Source organism: Dasypus novemcinctus, chromosome 4, assembly GCF_030445035.2.
Source record: "Dasypus novemcinctus isolate mDasNov1 chromosome 4, mDasNov1.1.hap2, whole genome shotgun sequence".
Lineage (NCBI taxonomy): Eukaryota > Metazoa > Chordata > Mammalia > Cingulata > Dasypodidae > Dasypus > Dasypus novemcinctus.
This window is the reverse complement of record NC_080676.1, coordinates 22,164,600-22,192,415: the sequence shown is the minus strand read 5'-3', so window position 1 is coordinate 22,192,415 and position 27,816 is coordinate 22,164,600. Positions and strand designations below refer to the sequence as shown.

Genomic DNA, 27,816 nt, shown 5'->3' with positions numbered 1-27,816 from the left:
CTTGGGGAATATTATATATTAATATATACACTCACACACAAATTGTGTCTTTTTGTGTACCATATCAACAATAAGTGACCTCTTTGGGTATATAAAAGAAATATCTCAATTTCTTTTTTAAAAAAATCCAAAGAAATGATGGTTCTTCTTTCAGAGCACAATACCACTTGAAACATAAGTAGTATTTCGGAAACAATGCCTTCATATTTTTTACATAATTGATCTCAGTGGACAAGCAATTCTCTATCCAACATGGCTAGAATTGAATCTTTTTCTTTTTTTAAATATTTATTTTTCTCCCCTTCCCCACCACCCCCCTCCAGTTGTCTGCCCTCTGTGTCCATTTGCTGTGTGTTCTTCTGTGTCCACCTGTATTCTTTTGGCGTCACCCAGAATCTGTGGGTTTTTTTGTTGTGCCATCTTGCTGCATCACCTCTGCATGTGTTTGGCGCCACTCCTAGGCAGGCTGCACTTTCTTTCGCACTGGGCGGCTCTCCTTACAGGGCGCACTCCTTGTGCATGGGGCTCCCCTACATGGGGGACACCCCTGCATGGCACAGCACTCCTTGTGCACATCAGCACTGCTCATGGGCCAATTCATCACCTGGGTCAGGAGGCTCTGGATTTGAACACTGAACTTCCCATGTGGTAGGTGGATGCTCTATCAATTGAGCCAAATCTGCTTCCCTAGCTTTCATCTTGAGATGAATATACCCTGAACTGTTCTAACAAAGGATAATCAGAGGGACCTAGAGTAAGACCTCAAAGAATAATGGTGCAAATGCCAAAGGCATAATGTCTAATATTCTAAACATACATCTTTCTATGATTCATCGTTTTAATGGATGTCACAAGCACACGTGATGAGGTGGCCTCTCTGAAAACATACTTATGTGAGAGACACACCAGAATCTTTTAAAATTTAGTAGATTAATAACAGCAGAAAACTTACCATTTTTCCTGGATATAGCTGTCTATATAAATGTACATTGTTGTAGTATGAAAAACACCAGGTAAAAAACAACTCCCCTAGCTCAAATTATATATATATGTCTAGAGACATTTGTCAATAGCCCTTCTTGCATCTGCTTTGCAATCAATAATTCTCCAACCATTAGTGAATGTGCTCAATGACTCATCAGGAGCAATATACCGAGTTAATGGGGATCATTATTGCTCTCACCTTCAACACACACGTTGCGACTACTGGGAGTTATGCCTCATACAGTGGGAAAGAGATTCAAGGTAGTACAAAGTGGGGAGCCACATCTTCTGAGGCTGAATATAGAATCTGTCCTCCCCCAACGGACACAATACATCCATCCTGTTCTTACACCTTTGGCATCCTTGAAGGAAATAAAAGTAAGCATACTTTATATGGAGAGAAAAGAACTGCATATTTTTAGTTTAACACTCACTATGCATGGTAAAATGGACCTCAGTTATGAAGATATCTCAAAGGAATGTTTCCAGGACTTATGCCATTGTGCTTTGTTTACCCGTCAGATGATTTCTCAAGAATGCATTCAAATTATAAAGAGTGTCTCTGCTTATAGAAGTTCTTTAAAGCCAATAACATTACCGCAGAAATATATTTTTATCCTCCCCAACGTTCAAGACGGATGATGGCCTATTCGCAGCAGGAAAAAAAAAAATCTCTCATTCCCATGGATTCATTAATCTTTTTTTAATATTTGGTTGGGAATTTGTTTGAAGTTGGTGATTTTATTTTCTAATGATGGAGAGGCACAGCAAAGGAAAATACATATTAAGCATTTGAAGATAATTGCTATTTACTGAAAACTCCATTTTAAAATAAATTTTAGTGACTCGTTTATGTTTGCTAACTTCAGGACAATGATAACCACAGTGTCTCTAAACTGTTCCTAAGTAGCAATCATACTCTATTCTGGCCTTTGAGAGGTGTTAAGACTCATCCCCTAATTATAAGCCTTTCCTCTGTTATTACTACCTCACCATTAAATCTCTAAACTGAATAGTAATTTTGAAGAAATAAAAATAGATGTTAGGTGGTGAGTTTTCTAGAATTTTAGTTACAATGGAAAAAAAGGTTATTTCTATGTAAAATAAACTTCTTTAGCTTATAAAAAAATTAGCTAACTTTTTTATTGTGTTTAACCAGTGAACTCTTTAGGCCAGAAACCTAAGATTTATTTATACTTTCTCCCAGAATATTGTTTTTCTGCTTTATTCTAGATCATGTGCAGTAGATCTATAACACAAGTCCCATTTGTTATCTTAAGGTTTCTAGAAGCAACAAAAAAAAGCAAAAATAAACAGGTAAAATTAATCTTAACGATATATTCCACTTAACCCAAGAAATCCAGAACATTTTCAGTGCAACATCTAATCAACATAAAAACTATAAACCAGCTGTTTACATATAATTAACATAAAAACTCTCTACCAACTTTTCAAATTTGCACCTTTTCCAATTACAGCAACTCCCAACCTGAACTAGCCACATTTCAAGTACTCACCAGCCACATGTGGCTAATGGCTATAGCTACTGTATGGGACTGCCCATTTTAGATTTCCAAAATTATGAAGTTTTTTGGCCTAAAAGGCCACATGCTTTCAAAGTCTTCCCAGTAAATCCTCTAGAATTAGTATTTCTGTTGAGATTTTATATTGAGCCCATCACCTGAGTGGTGGTATTTTGCTTTCTTCCTCCATTCCCTGATCCTCATATCGACCACCCACCATATGCCTTCTTCTTAGAGTATAAGAAACCCCCATCCCCTATTTCTTTCAAGTTCTTCTTTTACCTGAAGTCTTCCCTAATCTGCACAACTTCTATTTGCAAGCACAAAGCTAGAAGTTACAAGAAGGCTATTCTCTGTATGTCCATAAACAGATACATCAAATACAGGCTTAATAATGTATGGCCACCGGAAGAAATTCAAGGGCAATTTTTTGCATACCATGAAGACAGGAAATTTTACATCATAAAGTAATATAGTCTCCCTCAATGAGAAAAGTGATTTTACTTTTTTTACCCCCTGGAGAAATCTTGGAATATTTTGTTTTTCTTCTGGAACAAAATCTAATGTTTCATTTCATAAGAATTTTGTGCCCAGAGGAAGAACAGAATGTTGGAATCAAAATGCAATGAATTCAACTCGGAGTTGAAGTTTGCTTCAAATGTGGAAATGTAAACACAAGCAATAATTTCCCGAGCCATATTACACTTGGTTTCTCTATTGGCTGCACAGAGTATCACACTTGAAGTATATCGACACACAATTTTTGTTCTTCGTTACATGAGAAAAAAAACTAGGCACATGTGAGACTTTTCTGAGTCTCTTAGTAATAATAAAACCTGATTATTATGTCTTAAGTGACACTGTAATTATAGATGGATAAACAGGTTTTCTGGTGCTGACCCAACCTGTTCCCTAACACACAAAGGCCATCTTTTGTAGTCTTCAGTGAGGAAACCCCCTATTAAACAAAACTAAAAACCCTGACTACATTTAGAAAGAAGGCCTACCGATATAGGAAGCCAACGAAATTTAACCCCCATGCAAATACGGAAAACGTGAAAACTGGAACACTGTAGGGTTTCTAAAAAAACTGCTCATCTGTAGTTGTGACCAAATTTAAGAAAGCAAAGATACAAGTGACCATAGTGTGCTTTCTCAGGCTACAAAATAACTTCCTCAGGGTCTCTGGCTGTACCTCTACATCTAAGGCATTATAAGCATTAATGAACTAGTCTCAGGGTGGATTTTCATTAGTCGCTGAACTTTCATTTTAGCTGAACTTTCATTTTAACTTGCGTTACAGATAACATTTTATCTCAACCGCAAGGCAAGGAGAAACACCAACGCTCTCAGTAATCCACAGGACCAGATAACATGGAGTGGGGTCCCTTATGCTGATAATGAAGAGTTATGCACTAAAAACGCTCGACGGATAACCGGACAGTGAGCTCAAACCCAGGAGGAAGAGCGTGTGCAGTGGTGTAGTATTTCAAAGCACGCTGCAGAGGGCCTGAAAATTCAAAGGCATTAATTATGACCTTTTCCTGTGCATTAATTTGCTTAAGAAATTCCTCAGAGTATGGCAGAGTTTACCATTCACGCGTGATCTCGTGTGCTGCGTTGGCGGGCCCACAAAGTAAAGGCGGTGACAAATAGCCTTTCGGGCAGCTCCTGACTCAATTTTAATCCTAGGGAAGGCCACTCCGCGGAAACACATCACAGAATCCCAGCAGCCCCGCATTCTCTCAGCCCCAGAGAGCCTTAAGAACGCAACCCCTCTTCCAGCAACACCCTGTGGTGGTAAAGTGCTGGGAGAGGGGAACGCATAAGCGCCACCATATACCTGCTCGAGTTACAGGCTCCAGAATCAAAGTATTCTCACATGACACATTACTACCAATAACAGATTCCGGCTCCGTTTAAAAAAAAAAAGTGGGAGGGGGGGCCGCATATTTTCCCCGCTTTTGTCTAAAAACCAGAACTCAAATACTAAGTCCCGTTCGATCTTGGGTGAAAGAAACGAAATCGACCAATTGCGCCTCCACCCAGAGCTCCCATATTTACTTTTCGTACAGTTTTTGAGTGACGCACTATAAAACGATGAAGGGGGGGAAAAAGCCTCTCATGCAGGGCGTCTTCCGCCCTGTAAACTTGGCAAAGGGCAAACTGGACTGAAATACGGCACTCTCCATATAAGGAAGCCCAGCTAAACATGTCACGCGTAATTTATGGGGAGCAGGCAGAGAATTAACCTTTCCGTGCGCATATTTGGCCCGTACGAAGCCCGCGCTGGACGGCAGCCCCGGGGACAGGGATGCGGGGTCTCTCCGGAGAAAGCGGGGCTCCCCCCCTCCCCGGCTCGCCTCTTCCCTCCCAGAGGTCACCAAGTTGTAAGTACACTTCCAACCCACCTGTTTCTTTTATTGACCCTCCCCCCCCCCCCCTCCTTCTTTCTCTGTCCTTCTCGGCTGCCAGAGAACGTGCTGCCCGAGCTCTGACAGTGTCCGCAGAGCCCAGGCCAGCGGTGCCCCGCGCCGAGCTGCGGCGGCAGCCTCCCGCCTCCCTTCAGCCCAGGAGGCCGCGCGCCGCGGAACCGGCAGCCCTGCCCCGCCAACGCGGCCGCCGGCGACGACCTCTCACTTCCTCCTTCGGCCATGTACAGCCCCGACAGGGTGCGAACAATGAGGAGCCGCCGAGCCGCGCACGGACGCCGAGCGCCGGGAAACTTACCCCTTACATGGTTTTTCAGAGGCAGCCCGACTGGAGGCAGCGTGTCCAAGGCATTGTGGGAGTCGTGCTGACGAGAGGCCCGAGACGGAAAACTGAACTTGTCAGTTCCTTGTCACTGGAGCATTGTGAGCGCCACAACTCATTCAGCTGCAGTGAAAAGACTGTTGCCTGTCGCCGTGCCGCCTCTTATCGCCGAGGTCTGGTTTCCGCTGCTGCTGCGCGGCCCCTCCCCCGCAGCCCGGCCCCTCCAGGAAGCCCTGCGCGGACTTGCCGAGCTCGAGAATGCGCGCGGCGGCGAAAAAACGCTCCGCAGCGTGCGGCCGCCCTCCGGCGCCGCTGCCGGCCGTCCCGCAGCCCCGCGACCCGACACAGTCTGCAAGGGGTGGTCCTTTCCAGTCTCCCGTCGGCGGCGGGAGCCGGAGGCAGCCGGGGCCGGCGCTGGCGACGCTCATCCCCTCGCTCCCCCGTTGGTATCTTCCATTTTACACGTTCCACAGTGTAACCTCGAGCTCTAGTGCGGAGGGGACGCGCTCCTGCCGCTGACTGCGCCTCCCGCGCTCTCTGGGCAGAAAAATGGATTCATTTTCTAAGAGGCCCTTGGATGGGGCTTGGTCGAGAGGCCGCCAAGGTTAGGGTGAAGGTTAGAATCAGAGTAGAATAAAACCCGAGGGTTTGATAGGGCTGTCGCCCGAAAATGCACCACGCAATTTTTGAACCTGGATAGCTAGCAGGCGCGAAAAACATCTGCAAGGCTGCAAATGTGTATCTTTCTCAAGTAACAGGCTGTCCACAGTTTTGGAATTCCTTAGTGAAACCGATTGTCACACAAGCACGAACACTCACATACCAGCGTCCCATCTAGTTTGTAAATAGTGTTTGGACCTTAAAATCCCTTGTGTTCCCGACTCTACATTATAGGATTTATAGACAAAGCAAAGCCCGTTCTTTCAAAATTAACGTATTATTTTCTAAAATACTGGAATAATAATAAAAAAAAAGTCATATCAATACTGAAGCAAAAGAAACCATAGCCTCAAAACCAGAATTCACGGATGTGTTAAGATGTAATTGGGCTTCGCTTTGAATTGAAAGAATCCTGAGACTTCTGTGATGTGATAAAGTTTTGGAGATTAGGGGCATGCTTTCTTGTGAATTTACGAGATCTTGATAACTTGTTCAATGATGATTCTAGTTTGAAAAACATTTGTTTGATGTTTTGACATAATTTAGGACAAAATGCTGGATGTGGTGCAACAGTTTTCCTTCAGGTTTGTAGTCTTAAAGAGATCGAGGTAAGTAAGCTTAAGGAGGGAAAGAAAAACATCAGCAAAGTACAAAAATACTTCCAGAGGCCCTAATAACAAACCTGAGTTGCTGACCCTTGACTAGATGCACAAAACAGTAAGTTAATATTGTGTACTGCCCTCCTCCAGAAAAGAAAAGAATCAAGTAAATTTAAGAAGAAAAATAAAAAGATGATACTGCTTGTAATCATTTAAAAATACTCAAGCGCCCACAAAGCTGAAACAAAGTAAAAGGACAAGCCACTCTCTTATGGAACAAAGATGGGCACTTTCTCTCTGCCCCAAGCTATGAGGACTTCCTTCTTTTTCAGCATTCATTTCAGCTACATGAAGTGCCTCCTATGCTGGAGATGCAAGAATGCATTAAGATGGAGTCCCTGCACTAGAGGATAATACCTCTTCTAGAGAGAAGAGACATACCAATCAATTTTAATTAATAAGTACTCAAATGGTGGAGGCAAGCCCCAAGCAGGCCCTGAGGACAATCAGGAAAGACTTGCTGGAGGAGTTGCATTTAACTGGTGCCTTGAAAGGTGTGTAGAAGTTAGCAAAATGGAAAGGGAGTTGAGTCCAGGTCAAAGGTAGAAAAGAACATGGCTTAGACCAGGGACTTGCCGGTCCTTTTGTGAGAAGTGTGGGGAGGAGAAGTCTGGGGGGAGTGGCAGGAGATGAAGCTAAAAGTAGGTCTGTGTTAATCCAAGGAGTCTCAACTCTACTTAAAAAAACAGTGGTGAGCAAGAAGCGTTAACACAGCGAGGGCAAGAAGTAGAGACTGGATTTGTATTTTAGAAAGATCCTGTGGCAGCAGCGTGGAGGGTGAATGGGAGTGTGGGCTGATGGAAGGGTGAATGGGTGTGGACAGACTGGAAAAATGACTCATGCAGGGAATGAGGAAGGGAGGAGCCTTGGGAGACTCCCAAGTCCCTGGCTTAGCCTACTGGATTGTTAGCTACTTGCCTTTTTAATTTCTTCAATTGGCCTTTCATGCTCTCTGACAACATAGGCCCAACTTCTGAATCGGGCCACCTTGGTATCTCCTGGCAGTTGGGTACCTTAGCTGATTTCCAGCCCCACTCCTTAGAAGGACCAATGAAAGGCTAAAGGCTGATTCTAATTATTAAAATTTATTTTTTTTAAGAAAATAACTTATTTTCAATTGTACTCAGACATTTATAGACTTCCAAGTTAGAGCTTTGGTGTTCTTTTTTCAGTTGGGTTAGAGAATACGCTGTTAGGAGCAACATCATGAAAAACAGAACTTTGAACGTATGTATGGCTCAAGAGGGAAATTCTTTCTACTTCAGTACAGGAGCAAAGGAAAACCTCTGGGAACCAAAGGAAAATTGAAACAGACAAATTTTCTGCTCCACAGAACAGAACACAAAGAAATACCAGAAAGACCCTTGGATGCTAGAAACAATAGAATAAACATTCTAGTAAATGAGAGAAAAAAAGGGGGAAAATGTTATTTTACATTAAATAAAGAAAAAAGTAGGAGCTAAGGAAACTGTCATACAAAAACAATGGCCAGTCTAGAAATCAAAAAGGTACCAAAATAAAGTGGGGTATAAAACTCCATTGCTAGTGGTTTAGCCTAACATATCATCATTGATAATATGACATGAATAATGACATTTAAATTTTAAAGCACAGTAACAAACTTCAGATCATATGTTAAAAACATTGAATCTTATTTCAGGATTTCAACTACCAGAAGCATTCTCATCACATTTTAAATTGTAATATTATTTAAAAATCATGATAGTAATAAAAAAAAAGTTCCCCAATTAGAATACCCTTGATACACCCTCAATGCCAGGAGAGCAGTCTCTCCTGCTTCCATGAAGAGTAGTTATGGTCCATAGGTTCATAAGTGAGTAGATCATAAGTATAAAAATAAGAGAGAAATTACAGAAAACAATTTCAGATGAAATAAAAATACACTTTCAGATAGAGGAAAAAAATCTTTACTGTGGGTTCTGAAATATTTCAGTTCATTCAAGTATTAATTACATAATGAAATGCAGTTAAGGAATATAGTTTTTAGAGAAAATGTCAACTACCTTTTACCAATAAGACAAATAAAAGAAATGGTAGCATTTATCTTTTTCAGCAAAACGGGAATCTTTAAGGTACCTGTATAAAGACTAGAATCACTGATCTTGGCTCTTGATACTGTTCAGATTCTTTAAAACTGTTTCATTCAAGTTTATATTATTATAACAAGATGAAAATAATCCATTGCCAGAGAGGTCAAAACTTGGGCCCAAACTCAGTTCCCTTGCTTTCCAATCCATTTTAGAAAAACAACTGCCTTCTGGAAGGCAAAGAAGAGTTGCAAGCCCAGTTGTATGTAGAATCCTTTTTTCAGTAAATGCATTAAATACCTCTACATTAAACTTCATGGGGGTGGGGTGGGGGGGACTCTTTGTAGCCTAAATTAAAACTCATTCAGTTATCTGAATAAATGTACTTCATAGAATTAACTGAATTTAATTTTTCTTCAAAGACCTTTATATTTTTCACACACTGTCATTTTTAAAAATTGTGCCCACTATTTAAATACAATTAATATGTATTCTATTATTAATTATAAATCACAAAAAGTGGGCAAATATATAAAAGCAATATATTTGTCTTTAAATTCTTATAAATATTAAAATCAAGCTAAAATATTAATTATGCAGCTCTCAATCAAGCCATTTTACTTAAAACTTGTTTCTAAATCTTCAGTGTAATTATTTTGAGATCTGACAATAGAAAAATAGAAAGCAAATACATTTCAGAATTAAAAGTTTGGAATCAGAGAATTTTAATAATGAATGGGAAGTCAAAGACCAACTGGTCCTGTTTCCTTGTTAGACATGAGGAGAACATTGTATACGCAACTAGGCACTGTGGCAGAGAAGAATTGGCATCAACATTTCCTGGCTTTCCCAGGCCATTTATTTGTACTATTTTTCTTATGACAATAGGGACTACAAGAAGCTCTGCTATGGAGGTGAGTTCCCCAAGTTTTACGTATTCAAATTTCTAGGAATACAATTCCTCTTTCCTGCATTCTTCCTCCTTTCCTTTTTCCCTTCTTTCCTTCCATTTTTCCTTCCTGCTTTCCATTCAGACAGCACTTATTGCACACCGACCTATTCATTTCTCAAGTGTTTACTGAGCATCGGCTGTGGCTAAGTCCTGTTCTCGGTTCTGTGGTTACAGAAATGAACAAAATAGACAAGCCATTTCCCACAAGGAGTTTACATAGGGATAGGCAATAAGCAAGAAAAAAATAAAGAAAGAGATAAGTATATGAGGTAATTTCAGATAGAAAAAAGTGCCGTGAATTAAAATAAAGCAAGTCAAGGGTATGGGGAGGCAAGGTTGTGTTTTACACAGATGGTCAAAAGAGTCCTCAGTGAAGTGAGGACTCTCTGGGGTAAGAACTTTGAAAGCAAGGTGGCCAGAGGTATTCTGAGTCTGGGGTTGAAATGGTGAATGAAAAGTAACAGGTTGCCTAACCTCAAGGAGCTCCACAACACATCTTAATAAAATAATCACACTGGAAATGCAATCATGAGGCTTTTGGCCTATGGGAACTACTGAAGTAATAAGTTTTATGGGCGGGGGGAGGGGAATTTGATCCGATTTGCTTTCACAAAGATAATTAAATTCCTCTTGAGGGTTGTCGGGGAGGCTGTTGGGCTCAGAACAGGATACAGAAAGTGCATCACTCTTTTCCAAACTTGCCTTCTAACTGAGAATGGGAGCAAATCCAAAGGGTGAGCCTTGGCCGGGAGGGAAGGGAAAGCAAATGGCTGGAGGTCCAGTAGCAGAAACCGATTGGGGGAATCCTAACAGTTCAGAACTGAAGAGACTCCATGCGATGGCCATTTCCATGCCTTGAGGCAAGGGCGATGTGTGTGTGTGTGTGTGTGTGTGTGTGTGTGTGTGTGTGTGTGTGTGTGTGAGACTTCTAACCGAAAGTCAGCCCAATATAGCAAATTTAAAATTACTGAAGATGAAAGTTTTTATAACAATCAGCAGGAATTTCCCAGAGATAGTCCCCTATTAATATTACAGTTTCTTTCCCTCCAGGCTTTTCTCAACTCATTTTATATAGTTCATATTGTACTGGATATACACTTTTGTATTCTGATTTTTTTCACTTAATCTTAGAATATAGCCTTATAAAACAAATGACATTGTCCATGTCATTCATTATAATCTTCATTAACCCATGAGGTAACGGAAGCTGGAGAGTTGACACTTGGCCAAAGCCTTGCAGCTAAGAAAGGGTCAAGCCGCCTGCCCCACAAGTGCAGCGTTTTCAGAGTCTATGCCTATATCCCAGATCCTGGATTAGTCTGTCTAAGCTATAATATATTTCTAAACATTCTCCCTGGGTTATACACATGTCTTCAACTGTGGACTGTCACTTAAAGCAATGAAGAAATGCAATAGTAGCATTTTAATAAATAAACCAATACAGAAACAAATATGAAACAGGTCGCCAAAAGGCCGAAGGGCACATATTATCTATGTATGCATATAATATGTAATTTCATGTAAAGTTATGAAATGCTTTCTGCCATCTCATAAATTATGCATTGTGGCTTAATAGCCCCAGAATTCCCTTGTAATCTTTTAAAAATAGTATCTAATAGGTCTTACAGTATAAATATTATTGTGTAACTGTTTTATGCACTATAACTCAAACATTTTTAATATTAACTTTGTTCCGGGTAGAAAAACAGCATCTGAAAAACATGTCCATTGCTTTATTTATTCCTAAAGACAAAGAAAAAATTGTAAATGCCAAGAGCAGGTTTGATTTTTTTTTTCCCCTAAAGGTTCCCATCTTATAGCTTCTGTGATATTCCACATCCCTCACTCTTTTATTCCATTGTGTAGACTCTCTCACTGGATCTTTTGTTGGCTCCTCTTATTCCTTCTTACTTTTCTGGGCTTCTGAAATTACCTCAGAACATGCCTCAAGATATGTCCTAAAGGGACTTTAGAATAGAAACAACTTTTGTTATATTAATTGAGGGTAGGAGCTTATATACACTTCTTTTTCTCTTCTCTTTTTGCCTTGTCTAACAAGGTGGGAGCTAGGCAGTACCATAAATCAATTCTAATATCTCAACTCAGGTATCATTGCTCTGGCTATTGCACCTTAATTCAGTTAACAAAATTTATTGAGCACTGACTAGGTGCTAAGAGCTGTGATCGGCAGTGGGGATATAGAAATCAATAGGTTTTCCTCAAGGTGCTCACAGTGTAGTCTAGAGGAGGGATGGATATGAAAAACTGGAAACGAGTAGAGCAAATAAAACAACTACATTCAACAACGCCTGAGTGCTTACCACGTGCCAAGCCGATGGCAAGGGAGGAGAGAGGAGATGGGCAAGGCCTTGCCCCTCACGAATTCCCAAGCAACTTGCAAATGGTAAAATTACCTGCCACATCTTAAGTGCTTAAGGCCTAAAAAAAGGTCACAGAAGTTATGAAGGGCTATTAGACTGAAGAGTGACAGATGAACACTTCGTTAAGAAATAGCTGCCATAGCAAAGCGAGGAGGAGGTGGTTTTTTGCTCGTGTTTTGGAATTTCGTGCTGTCATGATGGAAAGCTTGCAAAGTGCTCTTCTCAGACCCTGGACTTCCAGACCACAAGTTTCCTAACCAGTCCCTCAGGGAATGCAAGGATGCCCTCCTTGCCCCCACCCCCCTACCCCCCACCTTGCAACTCCTTGCCTCCCCTAGACCTTAAATCACAAATCCTCAACTAAGTGATAGGAAATTATCCCAATAAAGTCCTTCACGCTAAGGTGAGAATGAGGCTTAATGCTTCAGGAGTGTTTGCTTTGACAAAGGGTAGTGTGTTAACCCCAATGAACTGCTAACTGGCAGAGCTTGGAGGGTAGGTGTATGGAAAGATCCCGCCTCCTCACTTCCCCCAGATCCCCCACGCCCCCCTTCCTTCCTTTCCTATTTCATCTCCTGTAGAAATAGAATTCGGCTTGATGAATGCAGAAATGTTAGCATCTCAGACCACACACATCTCTTTGAACCCTCACAAGAGATATGTGATGTGGTAATTGTGAACCCATCTTAGAAATGAGGATCCTGAAACTAGAGCAGTGGTGCTATTCTTTGGCTATATTTTAGCTCACCTAACTGCAATCCACGCCAAGTAAATGAGAATTTCTGGCAGTAGCACCTAGGCACCAGTATTTTTTTTAACTCCAATATGTAGCCAAGGCTGCATATCACTGAGCAATAATTTAATAAGCGAAATTACCCAGAATCAGTTTTTTAGTGGCAATCCATTGGCTTGCTCCATTTCTCCCGTTTTACAAGTAAACTTTTTTTTTAAGGCTCAACAGAAAGTATTCTCTGCAGGGGTTAGGTTTGGGTACACTCGTCTCACCTGCATTTAGGAAGGTGGAAGCCAGGACTATTTGTGGGGAGCTAAGATGGTGGTGGAAGAATACATTTTGGCATGCACTTAGTTAGAAACTGCTTCTCAGGCAACCAAAATATGCTTCACCTTTATCAGATATGCATTAATGATCTACAGGCTTACAAGCAAATTAGACAAACAGGCAAGGCCACACAGAGGATAACCCTACACATTCTATAATGTGATCATGGCTTGAAATTCAGAATCCTGCCTCTTGCTATTAAATTGTAATAATGGGCACCCCAGGAGATTGCTCTCTGAACCTCTGAGATATCACAGATGCCCTATACCACTTTCTTTGGAGAAGGCTTCTGATTTATGTATGTATCAGAATATTGGATATATCTAAATAAATATTCTGATTATGAAATGCCCAAAACGATCTTCTGTACGTTTTCACATGTAAAGAACTCCATTCAGCAAGTAATTTAAATACTAAACTCGAGTAAATTAGCAGGATCGATCTCATTTGAAGGTAATGTCAGAAGCCTTCGTTTATGGTCTTTTGTGGATGTGCCGTCAGCCCTAAATGACACTCCTGGTCTCACCTGGATGGATCTGAATGCCCAAATTTCTGCAGTGGGCTTAGCAATGAGTAGCTGCTGACAAGGTCTGATACAATCTCGCCTTCCAAGTAATGAATACGTTTTCAGACAACGTGGAGCATTCTTTCCCTCTTTCAACCTTTTCTGACTTCACCTGCTCAAGAGGGAACTGCTGCATTTTCACTCTGTCTTTCACCATCAACCATCTTAACCAGTCCATAAATAGTCCCTGAGCACCTGGCATCATTCTGGCCTTTCCTAGAGTCTGAGGCTCTATGGTGCAGAAAAACTAAATTCAGAGCCTCTTGAAATATACAGGACAATAGCTATGAAATAGTAAATAGTCATAATCAAGTGACTAATATAAATAAAGCGCAGTGGAGTAATGAGTGTACGTAATAGGTGAATATAAATGCAACACTGGGACAATTATCTTTGTTTTTATGATTTCCCCCTTTCTTCACCGAGTTCAAATTTCTAAAATTACAGTCATGTGAGAGTCATGACAGTGCTTATTCTACATGTCTACACTACCTGAATTCCTCTTTATTTCCAAGGACAGAGTTCCATTACTGGCTACATGCAATAGTGATTGTATTTCTACTAAGTGGCAGAGTGTTCACAAAGCAGTGCCCAACCCCGGGAAGGTTCAAAGAACCCTGTGACTGGTTATTACTACCATGTCCTTGCTGCGCTCTTTGTTATTTACTTTGATTCATCTCCTGGGCTTAATCATTTAAGGGTATTGCATCTCCAGACAAAGCCAACTTCTTTCTCACACTTTCAAGGAGTCTTAGTGTGCCAGGTTTTAAATTAATATATGAAAATAAAATGAAAATCCAATGGTGTTCTCTTTTGTTTTGCCCATGTTAAAGACTTCTTTCAAAAAACTCTGTTTTTCCGTGAATGTAAAATGACTTTTTCTGTTCCTGGGTACAAGATGGTAACATGTACTTATTTTAAATAACATATCAAGTACCGTTAATACAAGAGTATTGATTCTGTTCAAGGTAAAAGTGAAAAGATGTTTAGCGAAAAGATGTTTATGCGTGATTATTCTGTACTTGCCACAGAGCAGCAGCCTATAACTCCCACCCACATGCTTGCACTCATACACAATGTAACTTCCTTCTAAGGCTACAAGACTCCCACACTCCTACAAAAGCACTTTCCTACTTGTCATTTCATCTTTACAATTAAGTCAAGAAAAATTTAACTGTATAAAGGAGGCTGGCCACTCTGGATCTCTCTTTTCATAACATCATTCCTCTCTAAAGATAGTCTAAATTACAGGCTTGGCCAGTTCAGTTTTTCCCCTCATGAAGCCTTTGAAGTTTGTTTAATCTTGCAAAGTTCTGGTACGTCTGTCTTGGAAGAAGTTTTAAATAGTTTTTCAGGGTCCTAAAATACTGAGAACTCTATGTGGCTATCAGAAGGTATTAATTTGCTGGATAAGACTTGGAATTACAAAAAATGGCATATTTGGCACCAGTATACAATTTAGGCAAGGCAGCCAAAATTAATTATTAGAAAGAAGGAGAACATGGATGACACAGGGCATGACTTGGATATTTTCCTTACTGTGATGGAAGAAGAAGCCTACTGAAGTGAATCTATTTCCTTTATGACTAAATTACTGTGTGACTAAAGAGGAAGAACTGCCTACTTTGGGGTTATTGGCAACAGGTATATACATGCCAAATGTGACACATGGCCCGGCTACCGTTGGCAGGAATCACGCTTGCTGCAAACTTGCACTCTTCTGCCTTCGTCGTTGGCTGCTCTTGGCAGCAAGCCATAATCCCCTCCCACTTGGTGTAAAGGCGTGGTTATGCTCCACACTTTTTGGAAGAATTGGGCCACAATAAAAGAGGATGCTTTCAAAGGCCACTGTTCCCATGATGGGTTTGGCTACAGTGAGTTGCTGTGAAATAAAGATGGGCTTTGGAATTTGTTATTTATGAGTTTAGGCAATCTCTCCAATCCTTGGCTGCCTGCAGGCTAAAGGTACCTACTTCAGGGAGCTGTGCTGATGAGAGACTTCACGAGAATAAACCTAACATGTCAGGCCTTTGGTAAAATATACCTATTGTTATTACTTAAAATTACAGTAATAGTAAATTAAAAGATCTTGAATCTTTAAGAAAAATAATAATCCCATGTTAAATTTCAGGTCTTTCCAAAATATAAGGATTAAAAACATATTATGAATTGCTGGGTCATATGGTAATTTTAACGTATGTTTAGCTTTCTGAGGAATTGCCAAACTGTTTTCCACAATGGCTGCACCATTTTATATTCTCATCAATGATGTATGAGGGTTAATATTTCTCCACATTGTCAACACTTATTATTTTCAGATTTTTAAATACTAGCTATCCTTTTGGGTATGAAATGGTATCTCAATGCAATTTTTTTTTTGACAAATCAATTTTATTGGTACATATTAATAAAGCATAAATCTATCCAAAGTGTACAATCACATAGTTGTGCATTCACCACTTCAATCATTATTAGAGCATTTTCATTATTCCAATAATAATAAAAAATAATAAACAAAAAAGACAAAAGAGCAAAAACAAAAACAAAAAAAAATCTTCATCACCTGTCAGTCTCTCTCTGATTCCCCTGCCATACATAGCTGCAATTCTGTTTCCAACTCTTGAGTTTATTTGTATTTTGTAAAATCAGTCTTACATATGCAATATTACCCATATTTGTATTTCACATGAGATTTCACTGTTATACAGTCCCATGTTACATTTTTTTCATTTTCTTTCTAGTAATAAAACTGTCAGACTTTTCCTGTCAACCACTGTCATACCCATTCTCTGTTAGTTACCAACCTCTGATGTGCTCTCACCATTTCTATTCACTTCCAATGATTTACAAACAACATTTTTTTAAACCAATTCTGCACAGATTAAACCTCAGCTTTCCATTCTCTACCCTCCTTCTGTTTTCTGGTGACTTATATTCTAATTATTAACTCCACGAGTTTACACAATATATTTAATTCATAATAGTGCAATCATACAGTATTTGTCCTTTTGTTTTTGGCTTGCATCATTCAATGTAGTGTACATAGTTGCTATTTCTGGCTATTCTTGCACAATTATTTATTTATCTATTAAGCTGTTTAATTGAGATATATTCACATACCATACGATCTATCCAAAGTATGCAATCACTGACTTTTAGTATAATCACAATATTATGTATTCATCACCCCAAAACATTTTAGAATTATTTCATTACTCCTAAAAGAAAAACTTCACACCACTGAAGATGCAATTGTGTGCAGATGCCTGTTTATCGCACTGTTCTCAGTTCTTCTGGGCATATACTTAGTAATTAGTATTGTTGAGTCACATAGCAAGCTTTTATTCAACTTCCTCAGGAACTGCCAAACAATTCTCCACAGTGGCTGTACCATTCTACATTCCCACCAACAGCAAATAAGTGTTCCTATCTCTCCACATCCTCTCCAACACTTGTAGTTCTTTGTCTTTTCAATAGTGGCCATTCTGATAGGAGTGAAGTGATATCTCATTGTAGTTTTTATTAACATTCATCAGTGATGTTGAACTTTTTTTTTCACATGTTTTTTGCCATTTGTATTTCTTCATTAGACAAATATCTATTCAAATCTTTTGCCCAGTTTTTAATTGGGTTGTTTTTCTTTTTATTGTTGAGTTGTAACCCCTCTTTATGTATCATGGACATTAAACCCTTAGATGTGTGATTTCCAAATACATTCTCCCATAGAATTGGCTGCCTTTTCACCTTTTTGACAAAGTCCTTTGAAGTGCAAAAGTATTCAATTTTAAGGAGGCCCCATTCATCTATTTTTTCTTTTGCTTCTTATATATTAATGTTTAAGAAAATGCCACCTACCACAAGAACTTGAACATATTTTTCCACATTTTCTTCTAGGATATTTATAGTTGTCACTTTTATATTTAGGTCTTGACACATTTTGAGTTAATATTTGTATAAGGTGTGGGATAGGAGTCCTCTTTCTTTCTTTTGGATATGGATATCCAGTTCTCCTAGCACCATTTGTTGAATAGACTGTTCTGGCCCAGCTGGTAGGGCAAGACAGCCTTGTCAAAAATCACTTGACTGTAGATGTGAGGGCCTATTTCTGAGCTTTCCATTCAGTTCCATTAGTCAATAGGTCTGTCTTTATGCCAGTATCATGCTGTTTTTACCACTGTAGCTAAGTAATATACTTTAAAGTCAGAGAGTAAGAGTTCTTTTTTATTCTTCTTTTTTAAAGACATTTTTGGTGATTCAGGGCCGCCTACCTTGTATTGACTTTTCCATTTCTGCAAAAACCCTGTGGGAATTTTTTATTGGGATTGTGTTGAATCTGTAAATCAGTTTGAGTAGAACTGACATCTTATCAACATTTAGTCTTCCAGTCCATGAACACAGAATGTTCTTCCATTTATTTTAAGTCTTTTTCTTTGGTATCTTTTAGCAATGTTTTGTAGCTTTTTGAATACAGGTCCTTTATATCCTTGGTTAAGTTTATTCCTAAATATTTGATTCTTTTAGTTACTATGATAAATGGATTTTTTTTCTGATTTCCTCCTCAGATTGCTCATCAGTAATGTATAGAAATGCTATTGATTTTTGTGTATTAGTCTTGTATCCTGCCAATCTGTTGACATTGTCTATTAGTTGTATTAGCTTTGTGGTAGGTTTTTTAGGATTTTCTAGGTATAGAATCATATCACCAGTGAATAGTAAAAGTTTTAATTCTTCCTTTCCTATTTGGGTGCCTTTTATTTCTTTATCTAGTGTAATTGCTCTGGCTAGAACTTCTAGCATAATATTGAATAGCAGTAGTGACAGTGGGCATCCTTGTCTTGTTCCTGATCTCAGTGGGAAAGCTTTCAGTCTTTCATCATAAGTATAATGCTAGTTGTTGGTTTTTCATATATGTACTTTACCATATTGAGAAAGTTTTCTTCTATTCCTAATGTTTGGAATGTTTTTAATCAAGAAAGTTTGCTGTATTTTATTAAATGCCTTTTCTGCATTAATGGAGAAGACCATGTAATTTTTCTTCTTCAATGTACCAATGTGGTTTATTATGTTAATTGATTTTTTGTATACCTGGAATAGAACTCACTTGATCTTGGTGTATAATTCTTCTAATGTGCTTTTGGATTTGGTTTGCAAGTGTTTTGTTGAGAATTTTTGCATCTGTATTTATTAGAGGTATTGGTCTGTAATTTCCTTCTTTGGTAGTATCTTTATGTGGTTCTGGTATTAGAATGACATTGGCTTCATTGACTGAGTTCAGTAAAGTGCTTTCCTATTCAATTTTTTTGAACAGCTTGAGCAACATTGGTATTAGATTGTCTTTGAATGAGTGGCAGAATGCACCTGTGTAGCCATCTGGTTCTGGACTTTGCATCTTTGAGAGGTTTTTCATGACCGTTTCAAGCTCTTCACTTGTGATTGGGTTGTTGAGGTGTAGGTGGTTTGTATGTTTCTAGGTATTTGTCCATCTCCTCTACCTTGTCTGGTGTTTTGACATATAGTTGTTCATAGTATCCTCTTATGATCTCTCTTATTTCTGTGTGGTCAGTGGTAATGTTCCAACTCTCATTTCTGATTTTATTTATTTGCGTCTTTTCTCTCTATTTAACTTTTAGACTAGCTAAGGGTTTGTCCATTTTGTTGATCTTTTTCAAGAACCAACTTTTGGTTTTGCTGATTCTATTGTTTTTTGTTCTTGATTTCATTTATTTCTTCTCAGATCTTTACTATTTCTTTCCTTCAGCTTGTTTTGGAGACTAAATTGCTGTCCTTTTTCTAGTTCCTCCAGGGCGTGCAGTTAGATCTTCAATTTTAGCTCTTCCTTTTTAATGTAATCCTTGAGGGCTATAAATTTTCCTCCCAGCACAGCTTTTGCAATGTCCCACAGGTTTTGCTATGTTGTGTTATCATTTTCATTCTTCTCAAGATATTTAATGAATTCTTTTGCAATATCTTCTTTGGCCAACTATTTAAGAGTATGTTGTTTAGTATCCATATATTAATAATTTTCCCCTTTTCATCTGTTATTGTTTTCCAGTTTGATTCCATTATGATCATATAAAGTGTTTTGTGTAATTTCAATATTTTTAAATTTTATTAAGAACTTTTTTGTGACCCAACATATGATTTTCCTGGAAAAGGATCCATGAGTTCTTGAAAAGAACGTATAACCTGTTGTTTTGTGGTATAACACTCAATAAATATCTGTTAGGTCTAGTTCATTTATCATATTATTCAACTTCTCTCTTTCCTTATTTATCCCATGTTGATAATGGTGTATTGAAGTCTCCAATAATTACTGTAGAGACATAAATTTCTCCCTTCAGTTTTGTCAGTGTGTCTCATGTATCTTGGAGCACCCAGGTTAGGTACATAAATATTTCTTTCAGTTATTTCTTCTTGATGAATTACCCCTTTTATTAATATATAATGACCTTCTTCATTCATTATAACAGTGTTGCATTTAAAAATCTATTTTTATCTGAATTTAGTATCACAGTTCCAGCTCTTTTTTGGTTATATTAGTTTGGAATATCTTTTTCTAATCTTTTTACTTTCAACCCAGTTATGTCCTTATATCTGAGGTGAGTCTCTTGTAGATTGCATATGGATGGTTCTCATATTTTTTACCCTTTCTATCAGTCTAGGACTTTTGATTGGGAGGGGGAGTGTTTAAGCCATTAACATTTAATGTTACTACTGTAAAGGTTTTACTTCTTCCATTTAATCCTTGGTTGTCCATTGTCATATTTACTATTGTCTTTTTATCCTTTAATTTACCCTTCCTAATAATATTCATTTCTACACTCTTCTCCAAGTCTCTCATCCTTGTTTTTTCCTTTCAGGCTGCAGCACTCCCTTTAGTATCTCTTGTAATTCTGGTATTTTTGGTAACATACTCTCAGTTTTTGTTTGTCTATGAAGACTTTAAGTTCAATTTTTTAAAAAAACTATTTTACGGCACATTTACTTTAATATCAAGAGTGGAATACAAAAGACCCAAATACAAAGAAGAAACACATTCTCCCATTAACACCAATGACAATGTTCTTTCAATGCATGCCTGTTGAAAGAATGGGAATTTAATAAATTTCACTACTGAAAACTAATGCAGTAAGTCTCTTCACAGACAATATCCTTATACAATCTAGTGGCAAAATGAATGTTTAAGACTTTGAACAGTTTAAACCTGAAGTTTGATACACAACTTCATGTTTGTATACTCCTCAGTAAGATTATCTGCAGTATTATTAACCATTCAAAGAACAAGCCACTGCTTAAAATCACATCAATTTAAGGCCTAATCAAGTAGTATAGAACCCCAAATTAAATGATTAAATGCATGAACTGCTTCATCTATTATTTGATTCACTCACGACTATTAAAAGTTTGTTCTTAGCAAAGAAAACCCTTTAAAGATAAAATTCACTTCATTTTGACCCAGAAGTTCAAATAACAAACATGAAGTCCACTATCTTACTGGCAAATATATATACAGTGTCTCTAAGTTACTATGCTCAGGGTTAAAAGCAATGCATTTTGCATTTTACAGGAAATTTACATGTTCAACTCATGACTTAAAATCTCTAGGATTTCATTCCTCCAAACTTTCTGAAGACACAGTATGCCACAGACTTAAGGCTTCTGTTTTCCCTTCTATTTTCTTCAAGCAGAAACATTTCTCAAGTGTCTACATGTTCTAGAAGGGGAATTTTCAGAGGTGGCCACTTCTTCAGAACAGTCTGACACCATCAGGTCTCTAAAACAAGGGAGGGGGAAAGGAAAAAGTTGAAATACAAGGTTCATCTGGTAACTTTTACATTAACCATTACAAGCTGGATTGTATAAGTATGTAGCTTTTTTTGGCTCAGTAAGTCTGAGTCTTGATGTGGAAATGAGTATTTGGCTGTCCCGCCACAGTTTTCTCATAGGGGAACTGTAAGGTAAGTCTTGACTGAGGAGTGTGATTTGTTTACCGACCGGGAGTAATATTCCAGGCACTCAGTTCATTTTGGGCTTGTTCCAGTTTGCCTTTAGTCTGCTCCAGTTCACCCTTCATTTTTTTAGGAAAAACAGGCTGATCACTGGGTTTACCATTGTTGATCTCAGTTAGGCAATGCTGGGCTACTGGACATGCTTCACATACTGGATTTGAGGAGGACATTCTTGCATCTCTTGTTCCTTGGTCAATAGCCTTATTACAAGGATGTTTTCCCCCCTTGCTATTGTTGCTTTAATTTTTCTTTAGATTCCCTTAATCCTATTTCATTATTACAGTTAAGATCTGTGTACTTGCCCTCCAAAGCTTGTACACATGCTTCATAAAGTTTCCATCTTAGAATTAACTCATCTCATGCCATAACTGTGCAGTCTATTTCACTCATTTGAACCTTTTTTGGGGGAAGAAGTTCTGCGTTGGTCATCTTGAATCCTACCCAGGCAAAGGTGGTGCTGGCGTGGTCAGGTCACATAGGCTGAGGCCACACTCCCCACCTGTTGCCTGTTAGGCCCTGCTCACTGCCCCAACCATGCTGCTCTTCCTGCTGCAGCTCCATTTCTCCTCCTCATCCTCAGTTTTGAAGGAGTTTTACCTGATACAGAATTCCTGGCTGGTGGTTTTTCTCTTTCAATACTTTAAATACATGATACGTTTTTCTTCTTACCTCCATAGTTTCTGATGAGAGGTCAGCACTTAATCATATTGAGGTTCTCTTGTACGTGATGCTTTGCTTCTCTCTTGCTGCTTTCAGAATCCTCTATCTCTGATATTTGTCATTCTGAATAGTAGGTGTCTCAGAGTAGGTCTATTCCATTTACTCTGTTTGGCATGTGTTATCCTTCTTGGACATTGATATTTACGTTTTTCATAAATGTTGGGAAGTTTTTAGTCATTACTTCCTCAAATATTCTTTCTGTCCCTTTTCCATTCTCTTCTTCTTCTGGGACACTGATGACATTTGGGACATTTTGAGTGGTCATTCAATTCCTTGAGACCCTGTTCCATTTTTTTTTTTTACCATTCTCTTCTCTTTCTGTTCTCCAGTCTATTCCAGTTCAGATATTCTGTTCTCAAAATCACTATTTCTGTCTTTTAACAATTCAAACCTACTGGTATGTATCTTTAATATTATATATTTTCTAGGAATTACAGAGGATTGACCCCAGGACCTCATATATGCAAAGCAGGCACTCAACAACTGAGCTACACCTGCTCTGCTCTATAGTATTTTTTATCTCATCTATTGTGTCTTCCCCCCACCCCCCCCATAAACTCTGTTACTTTTCTTTGCAGGCTTTCAAATTGTTCTTTATGTTAACCTAGTGTCTTCTTAATATCCATTCACTCTTTAGTCATATTTTCCTTCAATTCTTTGAATTGATTTAGGAGATTGGTGTGATTAATTACTTATTAGTTGCCTTAAATTCTGTATCTCATCAAGATATTTGTTTTGTTCCTTTGGCTGGGCCATCTATTCTTGTTTCCTAGTATTGCTTTAATTGGTTGCTGATGTTTAGGCATCTGAATATACCAGTGAATTTACTCTGATAGTCAGTTTCTCTCTCTTTCCAAGTGTTTTTTGTTTGTTTGTTTGTTTGTTTCACAACTCTCCTTTGATTTTTGGTTCAACTTATTCTGAATCTTTAAAATTGCCCTGCTTAAGTCATCAAAATAGGACCAAGGACTCAAATTGGGCACAGATTTTCTTCCAGGAATTATGGGTTGAAGAGAGACCTAGGCAGCAGACTTGGCCTAGTGGTTAGGGTGTCCGTCTATTACATGGGAGGTCTGCAGGTTCAAACCCCGGGCCTCCTTGACCCGTGTGGAGCTGGCCCAGGTGTAGTGCTGATGCGTGCAAGGAATGCTGTGCCACACAGGGGTGTCCCCCACATAGGGGAGCCCCACGCACAAGGAGTGCACTATGTAAGGAGAGCTGCCCAGCGTGAAAGAAAGTGCAACCTGACCAGGAATGACACCACACACATGGAGAGCTGACACAACTAGTGGATGCAACAACAACAAAAAAACACAGATTGCCATGCCACTGACAACAACAGAAGCGGACAAAGAAGATGCAGTGAATAGACACAGAGAAAAGACAGCCGGGGTGGGGGTGGGGGGAGAGGAGAGAAATAAATCTTTAAAAAAAAAAAGAGAGAGATCTAAAAGGTTGTTTTTCTTCTTGAAATTTCCTGGCCAGCCAGCAGATGGTGCTCGTTGGCAAACCTTTCTTTCTTTTTTAATTTTTTTCAACCTCCTCTGGCCAGAGCCAAGATTCAAAGTGGGCTCTGCTGGCTGAATTCCCTGAAAAGAAACAATGTTCTGCCCTCTGATGAAGATATCTGTTCCCCTCCCAGCTGGCTGCAGTGTGCCAGGGCTTTTATCCACGCCTAATGTCTTGAAGGTGGGGGATAGGGCCCTGCCTGGCTGCCACAGGGGTTTAGTAACTCATGTTTGTTGTTTCAGGTTATTCCTCTCTCTGTCCCTTGCTCTCCTGGGGGTTGTATAGCATTGTCCTGGTCTGCTGATCCCCAAAGCATGTACTTCAGACAGATTTTGGCCCTTTCTCTGTTGTTTTTGTAAGAGAATTGAGCCCTGCCTATCTACTCCAATGCCATCTTCCCAGAACTACTCATTGTAGTTTTAATTTGTGTTTCTTTGATGGTTAATGACATTGAGCATCTTTTTATATATTTATTGACCATTTGAATATCTTCTCTGGAGAAATGTCTATTCAAATCCTTGGCCTACTCTTCAAATGGGTTGTTCATCTTTTGGCTGTTGAGTTGTAGGAGTTTTTCTATATTCTGGATATTAAACCCTTATCAGATATAAGGTTTCCAAATATTTTATCCCATTTTGTAGGCTGTCTTCCCACAAACTTGATAATGTCCTTTGATGCACAATATTTTAAAATTTGATGAAGTCCATTTTATCTATTTTCTTCTTTTGTTGCTTGTGTTTTCAGTGTAATGTAAAATCTGAAAATTCATTGTCTACTTCAAGGTCCTAAAGGTATTTCACTATTCTTTCTTTTAAGAGTTTTATTGTATTAGTTTTTATATTAGGTCATTTATCCATTTTGAATTAATTTTTGTATACGATGAAAAGTAGGGGCTCACATTCATTCTTTTGCATGTGGATTTTTAGTTGTCCTAGGACCATTTGTTGAAAAGACTATTATTTACCCATTGAGTGGAACTGGCACCCTTGTCAAAAATCAACTGGTCATAGATGTATAGCTTTATCTCTGGACTCTTAATTTTATTCAATTGGTCCATATGTCTATCCTTATGCCAGTACAACAATGTTTTAATTATTGGAGCTTTAAAGTAAGTTTTGAAGTCAAGAAGTGTGAGTCCTCCAACTTTGTTGTTCTTCTTCAAGATGTTTTTGGCTATTTGGGGCCACCTTGCAATTCATATGAATTTGAGCATCACCTTTTCCATTTCTGCAATAAAGGTTGCTGGAATTTTGATAGGGATTGTGTTGAATCTTAACAGTATTAAGTCTTTCAATCCATGAATATGGGATGCAATTCTGCTTATTTAGGTCTTTTTAAATTTCTTTCCACAATGGTTTACAGTTTTAAGTATACAAGTCATTTGCCTCCTTCCTTAAATTTATTCCTAGGCATTTATTCTTTTAGATCCTATTGTAAATTATATTGATTTCTTTATTTCCTTCTTAGATTGTTCATTACTCATGTATAAAAACCCAACTGACTTCTGTGTGTTTACCTTGTATCCTGCAACTTATCTGAAATTTTTATTAGTTCTAGTAGCTTTTTATTTTGAAGATTTTCTATATATAGGATCATGTCATATGTAAATAAGGATAATTTTACTTCTTCCTTTCCAGTTTGAGAGCATTTTATTTCTTTCTCCTTCCTGATTACAATGGCTAGAACTTCCAGTACAATGCTGAGTAGAAGTGGTGAGAGAAGACATTCTTGTCTTGCTACTGATCTTACAGTACAGACAAAAAAAGACAAATATTATGTGATTTCTCTTATATGGAATATTTAGAATAAGCAAATTCTTAGAGAAAGAAAGCAGAATAGTGGTTACCAGAGTGAGGGAAAGAAGTACATGGTATTGTTATTAAATGGGTATGAGTTTTGGTTTGGGATGATGAAAATAGTCTGGAAATAGATAATAGTGAAAGTTACATGGTATTGTCGGTGTTAATGTCAAAGAATTCTGCAGTTAAAATGCTTAAAATGATTTTTGTTATGTATATTTTCCCACAATTAAAAATAAAGAAAGATCATTTATAAAATTGTGACTTTAAGAAATTTATGGCTTTTTGTTTTGTTTTGTTTTACAAGATAGTAGCTAAAGAGACAGATCCTTTTAGAGTTTCTGCATGGACAGGTGAGAAGTAATTAAAAGTGAATGCAAAATGTCACACTGGATGTTAAACAGACAATTTAGAAACATTTCTCTTAACTGGCCAGTGCACAGATTTCTTTGGTCCAGTTTTCCCCACCAACTTTATAAAGAAACACATGAGAAACCCAATACAAACTAAGCCAATCCAGCCAACCTAAAGGCATCTACCACTTTCAAAAAGAGACTATGAACATTGTGATTATACTACAAAGTTATTGATCATATACTTTGGATACATCATATGGTATGTGAATATATCTCAATAAAACTGCTTATTAAACAAATAAATACTTGTGCAAGAATAGCCAGAAACACCAGCTATGTACAGCAGGAAACATAAATTGAGAGGTGAGGACTTTTCTTTGTTTGTCTGTTTTTTGTTTATTATTATTGTTATTGAAATAAAGAAAATGCTCTAATAACGATTGAAGTAATGAACGCACAACTGATTATACCAAATACCATTGATTGTACCCTTTGGATGTATTATCTGTTTTATTAATATGTATCAATACAATTGATTTGTCTTTTTGTTTGTTTGTTTGTTTGTTTTTTAAAAAAAGAGTGTATAATGCAGAGATGCATGGTAACCACTTCCTTTGGATCCATATGTGAAAATTCATTTTGAAAGCAGTTAGAGCTGTTGTCACAAGAAGGAAAAGTTCACTCTTTACTTGCTTCTTTTTAAGTAACACAAGTCTTGAGATGGTTCTAGGGAGAGTTTCCTTTTAGTCAGTTTTTACTCTTACCTCTTTGTAAATCGTATCTCTTAATTTCATAAGACAAACACTCTCAAAATTCTAAATAAGAGGAGAAAATAACGATTATGTGTTGCCAAGTAGTATTTAGTAACAAACGCTTGGGCCACAGGAATGATGACATCATCCACAGAAAGAGGAACATTTACATTTTTGAAAGAGATTCTTTTCCAGCATTATGATCACCACCGAGAGGAGCAAAGCCAAAAAAGGCAGGAAGAAAGGCTACTGAACTCTGGAAAAAGCATCCTTAGCTTTCACTTCTGAAGGGCAAGTGCCATCCTCCAGTTAACCAAAGAGTTGGTCCCCACGCTTACGTATGTTCTGTGTTCCCTTCCTGAACTAGTTCCTGCCAACAAATGTGCTCTGTTCTTATTACAGAAAACCCGATCCCTTCATACTTTCAGTAGGGTTGTTTCTCAGTAAATCTGCCCAGGTAAAGAGTGGCTTAATGTTTCAGGAATGTTCTCTAATACTCACACATTGCAGCTATTCAGGTATTCATTTTTTCATAACACATGCACCTGGAAACCACATTTCGAATCACACTCTGCAACAATCCAGTGATATGGTGGCTTATCATGCCCCCATATTTACATAATGGGATGGACTATACCACTTAAGTAATACATAAGTCATCTGTACCCCTTCACACTCCCCGATATCAGCAGCATAATCGTTTTCTATTTGGGCGTTGTCAGGAGCCCTCAAAATAAGCTTCTGTTTTCTTCACCATCACCTCTGCCTGCCTTGTGGAAATCCTGATTGCATTCTTCCCTACCCCAACAATTTTCATCCTCCTCTCTACCCTTTACTACATACTCAGCCTGTGGCCAACTAGTATTTTCATTATCAGTTCTTAACCCAAATCCATAGTAGAAGAATCTGTAATAGTTATTTTCTTCAAGTATATGGGGCAGGCTATTTGTTTTATGGTTCTTAACTAAGATATATTAGTTTTGTTTAGTCAATAATAAAAGAACATGTCCTTTTCAGTTAGCTATTTTATATTCATTCCCCAAATACACTTTCTCTTCACCCTGTCCCCTTCTCCTCCCCCCCCA

At 38.3% G+C, this 27,816-nt stretch overlaps 2 protein-coding genes across 14 annotated transcripts in view; one reads left to right on the top strand and one right to left on the bottom strand.

Annotated features, from left to right (window-relative positions):
* Nucleotides 1-27,816, bottom strand: part of MBNL1 (muscleblind like splicing regulator 1) — a 208,091-nt gene that overhangs the window by 170,457 nt on the left and 9,818 nt on the right. For 8 of the 13 annotated variants that reach the window (XM_004478815.5, XM_004478818.5, XM_058295172.2 and 5 more), the window contains exon 1: nt 5,238-5,376. The exons of 3 other annotated variants lie outside the window; for them this stretch is intronic. The gene's annotated coding sequence lies outside the window, so the exon portion shown is untranslated. Of the gene's footprint in view, nt 1-5,237; nt 5,783-27,816 lie in introns of those variants that run through there. 2 more of the 13 variants (XM_004478812.4, XM_004478817.4) reach the window with 1 other exon arrangement.
* Nucleotides 4,618-5,739, top strand: LOC131278185 (uncharacterized). The gene is made up of 2 exons (XM_058295175.2): nt 4,618-4,897; nt 5,257-5,739. Exons 1-2 carry the CDS (start codon nt 4,736-4,738, stop codon nt 5,737-5,739), a joined length of 645 nt encoding a protein of 214 aa, XP_058151158.1. The 5' UTR covers nt 4,618-4,735.

What these genes read in the sequence shown, in the direction of transcription:
- LOC131278185 (XM_058295175.2), top strand. Translation starts at nt 4,736, where the DNA reads ATGGGGAGCAGGCAGAGAATTAACCTTTCCGTGCGCATATTTGGCCCG. An exon ending in CTCCCAGAGGTCACCAAGTT is followed by an intron (nt 4,898 to 5,256) that starts GTAAGTACACTT and finishes ATGGTTTTTCAG; the next exon opens with AGGCAGCCCGACTGGAGGCA.